A 12,133-nucleotide genomic window follows, 5' to 3' on the forward strand; every position below is an offset into this window, starting at 1 on the left:
CTAGAAGACCGAGAAAAAGCAAGTTTCAGCACTGATCGAGGAATTTATTGCTATGATGTAATGCCGTTTGGTCTAAAAAATGCTGGAGCTACCTATCAGCGTTTGGTAAATAGCATGTTCGAACAATTGATCGGGCGTAACATGGAAGTTTATATAGATGACATGCTCGTCAAAAGTATTCAAGCATCTAATCATTTGGAAGATCTTGAGGAATGTTTCAGTATACTCAGAAAATACAGGATGAAACTTAATCCGGATAAATGCACTTTTGGTGTACGAGGAGGCAAATTTCTCGGTTATATGGTGTCAGAACGAGGAATAGAGGCCAACCCTGAAAAAATCAAAGCTATTTTAAACATGAATCCTCCGAAGAATGTAAAAGGCATCCAAGAATTGACAGGACGTTTGGCCGCCCTCAACCGATTTATCTCAAGATCTGCAGACAAGGGTTTACCATTTTTCAAAATGTTGAGGAGTGGGAAAGGTTTTCAATGGACAGAAGAGTGTCAGCAAGCATTTGACGAGTTGAAAGTGCATCTGACCTCTCCGCCGTTGTTGGTGAAACCAAATGAAGGTGACACCCTGTTAATTTATCTGGCAATATCTGCGGAGGCGGTAAGTGCAGTATTGGTCTCTGAAGTGGGACGTGAGCACAAACCAGTTTATTATATCAGTCGAACTTTACACGGAGCAAAATTAAGATATACAAAGATCGAGAAACTGGCACTGGCTTTGGTAATTGCAGCGAGAAAATTACGTCCTTACTTTCACTCTCATCCAATAATTGTACTCACCAATCATCCTCTCAAACAAATTATCTCGAGTCCTGAAGCATCAGGAAGAATGGTTAAGTGGGCTGTTGAACTGAGCCAATATGGAATTGAATATCGCCCGCGTCCAGCGATTAAAGCACAAATTCTGGCTGATTTTCTAGTAGAAATGACAGTAACTCAAGAAGAGAGGCCCACCCAAACGTGGATGGTTTATGTCGACGGGTCATCAACCTCTACGGGAAGCGGTGCAGGTATAGTTGTGGAGAGCCCACAGGGAGATAAATTTCAATATGCCGTCAAATTTCTATTCCCTGCAACGAATAATGAGGCAGAATATGAAGCTTTCATCATGGGAATTAAATTGGCCCTGTCAGTCGGAGCAAGAAGACTGACGATACACAGTGACTCCCAACTTATCGTCAGTCAAGTTAATGGAAATTATGAAGCAAAGGAAGATAAAATGTTTGCATACCTCACTCAAGTAAACGAGCTTCTCTCGCGTTTAGACAGCTATGATATAAAGCAGATACCTAGAGGGGAAAATGAGTCGGCAGACCGCCTTGCCAAGTTAGCAAGCTCCTTGGCCAACATTGATAATAGGAAAATTACATTCCTAACTTATGGCAAGGAAGAAACTGATGGAAGTGATGTTACAATCTTCTGTGCTGATAACAAAGAGCCTAGTTGGAAAGATGAAATAATCGACTATTTAAAGCAAGAGAAACTACCTGCTAACCAAGTCGAAGCTCGAAAACTTAGAGTGAGAGCTGCTCGGTTCACAATCATTGACGGAGAACTGTACAAAAGAGGTTTCTCTTCACCTTACCTAAAGTGTCTAACGCCAGCTAAGGGAAACTATGTGCTCCGTGAAATTCATGAAGGAATATGTGGAAATCATTTAGCTGACAGAGCTCTCGCGGGGAAAGCATTGCGCCAAGGGTACTTTTGGCCAACGATGAAGCAAGACGCTATGGAGTTAGCAAAACATTGTCATGCATGTCAAGAGCATGCTAACTTCCATCACCAGCCGGCTACAACCTTACAGCCTCTGGAAAGTCCTCTACCTTTTGCTCAATGGGGAATGGATTTGGTAGGTCTTTTTCCTCCTGCTACCGGACAGAGAAAATTTCTGATAGTAGCTGTGGATTATTTCACCAAATGGGTCGAAGCTGAACCATTGGCCAAAATATCCGAGAGAGATATAATCAATTTCTTATGGAAGAATATAATATGCAGATTTGGCATTCCTCAAACCTTGGTTTCAGATAATGGAACTCAATTCTCTGGAGCGAAGATAAAATACTGGTGCAGAGGACTCTCTATCAGGCAGTTCTTCACTTTTGTAGGGAATCCTCAAGCAAATGGGCAAACCGAGGTCACCAACCGGACCATTCTACAGCACCTCAAAACACGCCTAGGCAATGCCAAAGGAAAATGGGTGGATGAGTTGCCAAGTGTTCTATGGGCATATCGAAGCACTCCACGCTCTTCAACTGGAGAACCTCCTTTCAACTTGGCCTACGGAGCGGAAGCTGTGGCTCCTGCCGAAATCGGAGAGCAATCATGGCGAGTGAAACAGTACACTTCATCTGGGAATGACCAAGCCCTCCGAATTTCATTGGACTTGGTGGATGAACTGAGAGATGAAGCTTCAACACGAGCCGAGAGATATCGAGCTTGTATGACTAAAGCATACAATGACAGAGTCAAACCAAGATCTTTCCAAGTAGGAGATCTTGTATTGAGAAAATCTGACATCTTGAAATCTGTGGGCAAGCTGGATCCGAAATGGGAAGGCCCCTACAAAGTAATTGAGATTGTGAAGATGGGAACATATCGCCTCCAACATTCAGATGGAAGAATACTTCCCAGGCCTTGGAACGTGGCCAACCTGAAGAAGTTTTATGCATAAACTGCAGCTCTCGTCAATAATAGGCTAAATTTATTAGCATATTTTCCTTATGTTTTCATATTACAATTTTGTGATACATTGTTCAACTAATTTGATTATTGTTTTTATATAAACAGATTACTTTGTCGAAAGCATATCATATCTCCTCTCCTATACTAACGCTTACTTACGACATAAACGTCATAGACCCTAGCAATCATAAAAAATTCCCAACAATAAGAGGCTTGGCCGGCCCCTTGGGACATTTGAACTTATGATGCTGTAAGAGGTCAGGACGACATAATAACATTATAAGTCCCGGGATACCTCACCACGCACTAAGTGGGTTTAGGAATTCCCCATGAGACAAAATCTTGGGAGATTGATCCCCTCCCAAGTACTCCATTGTTAAAGCGATAGTATTTTATTCATCAAACAAGTATGCAATAGCAACTTCAAAATGCAAAAGAGATATGATAATCGACAAATACTTACTTACTCAAAAAGAACAAAAAAAAGTCTATGACTGTGACTCTGTCACAAAAAAATTTTGCCCGAAAGTGGCAAGAAATAATAAAGCTAAACTGTTCCACGGTTTAGTCTCCATATAGCTTCGACACACACCGTCATTATTGGTTGTATAAGCTAAAAATTCGAACGCAAAGCTTCGATCATCTCCTCATCACCCAGACCTCCCAGTAAATCTCCTAAGGGAGGATCCGAGTCATCTTCAACTCTGGCAAGACTAGGCTCCGGAATGTTTGGGTGAATCATCATAATAATTTCCTCTGGAACTAGTTGAGTTTTCCGTAGTTCCTTGCGGCAATCCACTACAACTTCATCATGAATAACGATCGCCCGCTGAATCACTTCATCTCTAAAATCTGTGGACTCTCGGTAGCATTCAATTGCTTTTTCTCCGGTACTTCGCAAGAGATTCTTGCCTATTGACGAATTGAGAAAAGTCTCACCGGTCTCCGATTCATGGGAATATTTTCCCTTAAATAGCTCCATATCCTTGCACATTGCATCATACTTTTTGGATTTCTCTTCAAGCTCCTTTTGCGATTTGAGAAAATCATCTCGGGCCTTGGCACCTTCCTCGCCGAGTCTTTTGCACTCACCCCTTAATGACGCCAGCTCGTCATCAAATTTTTTCCCGGAATTTCGAGACCTCTCTTCTCGAAATTGAAAAGTTTGGGCAAGCGATAAAATCTGCAAAGACCCATAGATAAAGAGTATTGTTTACTACATACAAATCATAACAAGTATCAAACGTATAATAATATACCTGGAAGGCAGACGAGGCAAGAGACCGAGTTAATACTTCGGTAGGCTGAGGCAGTAGATGCAACCTGTCATGATCTCCAAGGAGGTTGGCTCCAGTTCTCCAACCAATGTCTGGATCTTTCAAATCCCAAAAAGATCCAGCATTACTTTTATGATTCACACCCTCCAAGAACAAGTGACGACCCTCACGAGTGTCGGGAGGAACTGTTCGTTCATCATCACGTCTTCTTTTTGGATTTATTCTACCATTAGCATTCTCCCTAATACGGGTATCACGGTCAGCATCATTTCTTCTACCACCATTCCTTCGGTCACAAGTGTCATTATTTTTAGATGGAGGACCAGAACAATTGACACGGTCGGATGGCCCGGGAGAATTCCTCCTCCTTGGAAGCCCTTGGGAATTGTGATTACCTCGATCTATTGGTGACTCTTTTCTCGATATCTTTGACGGAGTTTTCTCGTTTTTTTCTATGCAAGCGCGAACCTCCGCCAAACTTAATTTGTCACCTACAAACAAACACAAAGAGAAGAGTGACAATGATCAGTGAATAAATTTAAAAAATTTTAAATCAACACAAGTAAAAGAATCCAAAGAAGACGCAAAATACAGTCATCAAAATTCAGCTTGGACAAAGAATTACCAGTAGGAACCAAACTCCTAGGATCAACTATTTCATCAAAAAGACCTAAGGATCGACAGTCAAGCTGCAAAGTGCGGTGAGTTTTACCAAGTATGATTTTTCTAGGCCCCGGACTCCAACTCGTGGGAACCTCCCCGCTATAATCCCAAACGTAAAAAAACTCCGATATCCACGAACTCTTTGGAGAGGAGAAACGGGATAAAAATTTACAGTCCACACGAGGTTGAAAATAGATATAAGATTCGGGCATGGAACGACGCACCACGAAGAGCGAGAAAAATAGCTCCGCGCTCGGGGTCAATTGAATTTTGCTTATTCTACAAATAAAACACGAAAAAACAAGGATAGCCCCCGGGGTCAACTGACTAAAACTCACACCAAGCCTACGAACAATTTCTACTAAAATGGCATTAGGAGGAAGCGAAAGCCCATAATTAAAATACTCCAAGTAAGCGGTGAAATAACCCGCAGGAGGGCATTGGCAAGAATCATCTTTTTTCGGAATTTTCATAATATGTTTTGTCAATAATTCAAGTTTCTCGCATGAGGATGAAATTTTTGAATTTTCCAATACACACTCCTCAACCACCTTCGATAAACCTTCGGGTCTACTCATCTCATAATAGTCAGGTTTACTAAAAGTTTTTAAGCTGGTCGGATTCTCTGGATCACGTGGCAAAGGAACGCTTATATCACTCAAAGGCAAAGAACAGCCGTCAGAATCACTATCGTCACTGGACTCCGAATAAGGAGGTATATCGCTCCGGTTTGCCTTTAATAAGGACAGTATCTTACCCCGAGGTGGACACCCTGCACATATATATATATATATATATATATATATATATATATATATATATATATATATATATATATATATATATATTTTAACAAGGTTATATATATACATTCGGAGTGGGAAACACAAGGTTATATATATACATTCAAACAAAAACATGCATAATTATTGTTCACAGGTCACGTAAGAATTATATGGCAGAATAAGAAATATATATGCGTATATATGTGTGCGGGTATCCGTATATCCATCTATCTTTCACACGGCCCATGGAGTTCGTCACCGCCCGCCATCTAGCCACCTTTGCGCTGACTTGCCGACATAGACCGCCAGGAACAATCGCGGACCGCTACTCTTCCTTCTTTGTGGATCTCGACCCGCTGTTCGTCGTCGTCATCTCACAACGGATGGATCTGCTGCTGCTGTTTCGTTCTTCCTTAAGATAGCCGCTGCTGCTTTTCCTCCTCTTCTGGAATTGTTCATCGCAGCTGCATCTCAGCAAGTCCAAAGCCACCGCCTCTGTTCCCGATCTGGAGTTGCAACGTGCTGTTTCTTCTTCGCAGAGCATCGACCAAGTGCGTTTTTCTCCTCCTTCACATCACCGTCTCCTACCTTCTGGAACAGTTGCGCGTCGCCTCTTCTCTCTCGATCTGCCGCTGCCGTTGCTGTTGGTTCTTTTCTTCACCATCGTCGCCGCCTCTCGGATAGTGGGACGACGATCCATGGAGATGGTGGATTGATAGATCGATAGGGATTTACGCGTATACACACATATATTCAACATATTCATACGCACATAATCTCACATATAAGGGACGAAGTGTACGAAACAAAACAAAGAAGAAACTTGGGAATACATACGTTCAATGAATAAAAGAAGGAAGAGGAGAACAACAAGGAATAAACTAAAATAATAAGCACATGTCTGGTCAATTTTAAGGCCAACACGTGAAGGCACATTGATGGGTACCTGCCATGTGGATTTTTTTTCCTTTGCTCCTTTTCAATTGAACGTGATGAAACGTGCTGCAATCACAAGTCAGAAATCGAATTGCGTTAGTAATTATGGTGAAACCATATTACGGTGCTGAATTTATAATGATAGTAGTTGATAGAGTTTTACTAGAAGTCTACAATTAATATTCTAGTAGGATTTTGATTCCTATCAATTACGCTCTAATTATTATTCTGCTGGGATTTTAATTCTATTGCATCCCAGTCCTACTACGATTTCTCTATCTTGGTATATCCAGGTCGATCCCCGTAATTTTCGCAGTGGCAAAAAATATTCATTTTTGGCAGATAAATTTCTGGCAATACTCCGATAAAAATCTACTCTCGGTCCTCTCAACACATGCGACACGCCCGAGAGTGGGGGGCCTATGATAGGTTACACCTAAAAATTCAACTGGGCCTGAGCCCAATAATGAAGGTCCACTCCGAATATTTTTAAGGCCCAAGCTTATTTAAGTATTATATATTTAAATCAAGCAGGCCCTGAATTCTACAAAAGCCCATAAGAGGCTCAAGCCCATAAGGCTCTCCAAATATCTATAAATAGCTCAAGTCACCTCATTATTAAGGTACACACTTTCTTAAGCAATATATCGCTCTACTCTCGATTATTATTCCTTGAGTAATAACTGACTTGAGCGTCGGAGTGCCTTCGCTGAGAACCCTCCCGGCTCCTCTGACTTTGTTTTGTGACGTAGGAACAACCCACTGAAGATCTCCTCCGGGAACATACAAGGACTTACTGATACTCCGGATTTTGCGGAAGCAACGTGTCCCATACACGTGATTTTTGGCTACATCAATGATGTATTTTTGTTGATGATGGTAGGAATAACCATGGTTAGAACTTAGAAATAAAAGAAAAATAATTAAATATAATTTTTTATAAAAAAAACATTAGTAAAAAGAAGAGAAAATAAGAAAAAAGACAACCAAAAAAAAAAAGGTGGAAAAAGGAGAAAGAAGATATAAAATAAACAAGAAAAAGTAATAAACAAATGAAATGGGACACATGTCAACAAATAAAGAAGGGGAGTATAGCTTCAGGAGGAGCATAGGGTGGAGTCTATGCTACTCCAAGAGTTTTACTCCCCTTAGCCCTTTGAGTGACATGTGTCCCATCTTCTTTATCATTTATCTTTCTTCTTCTCTTATTTTTTCTTTCTTTCTTATTCTTTTCTTAATTTTCCACTTTGAATTATAATACATTTTCTGCTCCCTCGCTATTTTTTCTCGAATTTATTATTTCCTAAATATTGTAATTTTTTCTATAAAGTTTCCAATCAATATATTTACGGTAAAGTAAGATGGTATTAAAAATTTCAAAGCTCGGTTTAAAAAAATAAAATTCAAAATGATCAAATTTATAAGTTAGAAGGAATTAAATTGTGTTAACATTGAGAATTTTAAAATTAGATATTTTAAGTTTAAATATAAATAAATAATATAATAAGTTTATATTCATAATATGAAAACTAAAATTATTAATTTCTACAACCTTTCCTCAATTCCCTTTTCTCTTTCTTCCTTTACTCCCCAATTCTTTTTCGGTTCCTCTTCCTTTTATTTATTATAGTTCTTTTCTTATTTTGTTTTTGCTTTTTAAATTTTTTAAGTTTTTTAATGTTTATTATTTACTCTTTCTTTGGATTGAATTGGATTGGGTTGACGAAATTTTTTAAAAAATTTCTCAACTCGAGCCTGACCCGAAATCGAATCAACCTAAAACTGGTCAACCCGAACTCGGACTCGGTTAATCTGACTACTCTGATCAACCAGAACTAATCCGATTTTTTTATAATTTTTTAACAAAATAATTAAATAAAAATTCAAAGACATAATAATAATAATATGTAATTTAATCACATAATAACAAAATCAAAGTTTATATACAATTTAAATCTGAAAGTCTAGTTGTAAAAAATTTAAAATATGTTTACTACAAAAATTTAAATTTGTACAAAATAAACATTAAATAACGAAAATATTTTATATTAATACACAGTAAAAATTTTTCAAACATACAATTTATAAAAAATGTAGCAAATATTTTTTAATTTTATATTAAAAAAATAATAATAAAAATCTTCGGATCATCTTGGGTTAACCCATTTTAACCCGAACCCAACCCGATTATTGGGTTAGCATTCGTGTCAACCCGATTAGACAGAACCCAAAAACTCCAAACCTCATCCGATATTTCTCGAGTCCTCTCGTATCAGATTAGCGGGTTGTATTGAAGTTTGACATCCTTATTCTAACCTTTATTCATATAAAATTTTAAAATATAAATCCCTCATAATGTTTAAATTTTTTTCATATTATATCTTAAACGTTTATAAATCATATAAAATGTTTAAGTTTTATAATTTAATGTTTTAAATGTTTAATCGAATCACCCAAAATCTAGTTTTCCAGTCTTATAAGAATAGTAACAGTTGGAAAAAAAAAACGTAAATAGTAAATAAATAAGAATAAGAAATTTCTTTTTTGAAGCAAATAATAAGAAATGTATTAAAAAATTAAAAATAAGAAGAAAGAAGGGTAAACGGGATGCTCAGAGAATTCCGAGAGCAATCAAAAAAGAGAAACAAAAAAAAAAAAAAAAGTAGAAAGATAAAAAAAAAAAAACAGAACCATGGTTAAAGAAATAATAAGCAAGAGAGAGAAATTAAAAAAATAATACACAAAACAGGACACATGTCAATCGAATGAGTTATAGAGAGTATTCCTCCGGTGGAGCATATACTCTCCCTTATCTCGACAGTGTTTCAACTATTTTATTTATTTTATTTTATTTTGTTTTTAAAAAGATTATATGTGTTGTGAAAAAGTAAAAATTTATGATAAAAAGTAAAAACTTTAAAACTCAAAATATATCAAACTATACACTTTATAATATTTTTCTCTCAACTCAATTATATTTTTCATCACAAATGAAGACCTATTTATAGATCCACATTTGAGATTAGTCCAAAAATTAAAACATCATCATCTACATCACCACACACTAATTTTCTACATTTTACAACTCAATATTCAACATTCAACATTCAATATTCAATATTCAACATAATAATAATAATATATTTTTCAACACTCCCCCTTATGATGATGATCGTGATATGATGACTATCTTCATTACGTGTTTTATACTGCCTCGTTAAAAACCTTACTAGAAAAAATCCAGTGGGATAAAAACCATAGTAAGAAAAAAAGAGTGCAGCCACGTAAACTCCCCCTCATATAACATGAGTGATTCTTCACATATTCCGTAGATTGCGCATCCCAATATTGTATATATGTTTTCTGAATATCGTCGTGGGAAGTGCCTTTGTGAAGAGATCTGATGAGTTCTTACTTAATCGAATGTAACAGAGATCAATATCTTTATTCTTCTCAAGCTCTTGAGTGTAGGCAAAGAATTTTGGGGGGATATGTTAGGTTCTGTCACTTTTGATATATCCTTCTTTTATTTGAGTAATACATGCAGCATTATCTTCATATAGTGTCACAGGCTTCTTGTCTACTGTCAATCCACACGATATTTGAATATGTTTGGTCATTGACTTTAACCATACACATTCACGACTTGCTTCATGTAATGCAATAATCTCGGCGTGATTTGATGAAGTTGTTACGAGTGTTTGTTTCTGTGAACGCCAAGAAATTGCGGTGCCTCCACGAGTAAATACATATCCGGTTTGAGAACGTGTCTTATGTGGATCAGATAAATATCCAGCATCAGCATAACCAATGATACTTTGATTGGTGTCTTTTGAGTACAAAAGTCCCAAATCTGTTGTTTCTCGTAGATAACGGAATATATGTTTAATTCCGTTCCAGTGCCTCTTTGTTGGATATGAACTAAATCTTGCCAATAAATTTACAGCAAAAGATATAGCATGTCTAATGCAATTTACAAGATATATAAGAGCACCAATGACACTTAGATATGGTACTTCTGGACCAAGAATAACTTCATCATCTTCACATAGACGGATTGGATCCTTTTCTATGTTTAATGATCTTAAAACCATTGGAGTACTTAATGGATTTGATTTATCCATATTAAAACGTTTAAGGATCTTTTCTGTATAATTTGCCTGGTGAACAAAAATTTCACATTCTTTTTGTTCGATTTGCAAACCCAGACAATACTTAGTTTTTCCAAGATCCTTCATTTCGAATTCTTCCTTCAAGTACATCATAACTTCTTGAATTTCTTTATTCGTTCCAATGATGTTTAAATCATCAACATATACAGCAATAATTATACATCCGGATGTTGTTTTCTTGATGAAAATACAAGGGCATATTGGATCATTTACATATCCCTTTTTTATCAAGTGCTCACTTAGCCGATTATACCACATTCGGCCGGATTGCTTTAACCCATATAATGATCTTTGCAATTTTACAGAATAAAATTCTCTAGGTTTTGAACTTTGTGCCTCAGGCATCTTAAATCCTTCAGGGATTTTCATGTATATATCACTATCAAGTGATCCGTATAAGTAAGCCGTAACAACATCCATCAGACACATTTCCAAATTTTCAGACATTGCCAAACTAATCAAATATCGAAACATAATTGCATTCATAACAGGAGAATACGTTTCTTCATAATCAATTCCAGACCTTTGAAAAAAACCTTATGCAACAAGTCTAGTTTTATATCTTACTACTTTATTTTTCTCATTTCGTTTTCGAATAAAAACCCATTTGTATCCAATATGTTTTACACCTTCAGGTGTGAGGACTATAGGTCCAAAAACATTGCGTTTATTTAGCGAATCCAATTCAACCTGGATGACATCTTTCCATTTTGCCCAATCATGACGAGTTTTACATTCACCAAAGGATTTTGGTTCATGATCCTCGTTTTTATTTATGATGTGACATGCCACATTATAAGAAAATATCTCATCAATATCTTCTATATCTTTTCGGTTCCATATTTTTCAGTATTAATATAGTTGATAGAGATTTCATGATTCTCGTCAGTTTGTGGTTCTGACAGAACATTTTCATCATCAGATGTTTCTTCTAGAACACCATTTTCTATTTTATGATCATCGTGTTTCTCTATGCCTTTTCTTTTCCGAGAATTTTTATCCTTGGAACCGACTGACCTTCCACGCTTCAAGCGTTTTATGACATCATGAGTGTCTTCAATTTGTTTCTTTGGAATTTCAATTTGAGCAGGGGCATTTACAGCATGTATATATGATTTTGTTACCTCTTTTGTGTCTGCAAATGTATCTGGCATTTGATTTGCAATTCTTTGCAAGTGCACAATTTGCTGTATATCTTTCTCACATTGTTTGGTCATTGGATCCAAATGTAACAATGATGGTACATACCATGTGATTTCTTTTTCGATGTGTTTCTTTTCTCCCCCTAACATTGGGAAAATTTATTCATTAAAATGACAATCAGCAAAACGTGCTGTAAACACATCGTCTGTCTGAGGCTCAAGATATCGAATGATTGATGGGCTATCATAACCGATATAAATACTGATTTTTCTTTGAGGACCCATTTTTGATCGTTGAGGTGATGCAATAGGCACATACACCATACATCCAAAAATTCTCAGATGAGAAATATTTGGTTCTTTACCAAATGCAAGCTGCAATGGGGAGAATTTATGATATGCACTTGGTCTGATGCGAATTAATGCCGCAACATGTAAAATTGCATGTCCTCATATAGAAAT

The 12,133-nt window shown here is 36.9% G+C and overlaps 1 protein-coding gene across 1 annotated transcript in view; it reads left to right on the forward strand.

Moving 5' to 3' along the window:
• Positions 1-5,666: 5,666 nt before the first annotated feature.
• LOC140878204 (uncharacterized) overlaps positions 5,667-12,133 on the forward strand; it is a 66,677-nt gene continuing 60,210 nt past the window's right edge. Inside the window, exons 1-2 of the mRNA XM_073281815.1 lie at positions 5,667-5,779; positions 5,897-6,064. Of these exons, the coding sequence (XP_073137916.1) occupies positions 5,667-5,779; positions 5,897-6,064 (281 nt within the window). The remainder of the gene's footprint in view (positions 5,780-5,896; positions 6,065-12,133) is intronic.

The sequence above is a fragment of the Henckelia pumila genome, chromosome 2 (genome assembly GCF_033568475.1).
Source record: "Henckelia pumila isolate YLH828 chromosome 2, ASM3356847v2, whole genome shotgun sequence".
NCBI lineage: Eukaryota > Viridiplantae > Streptophyta > Magnoliopsida > Lamiales > Gesneriaceae > Henckelia > Henckelia pumila.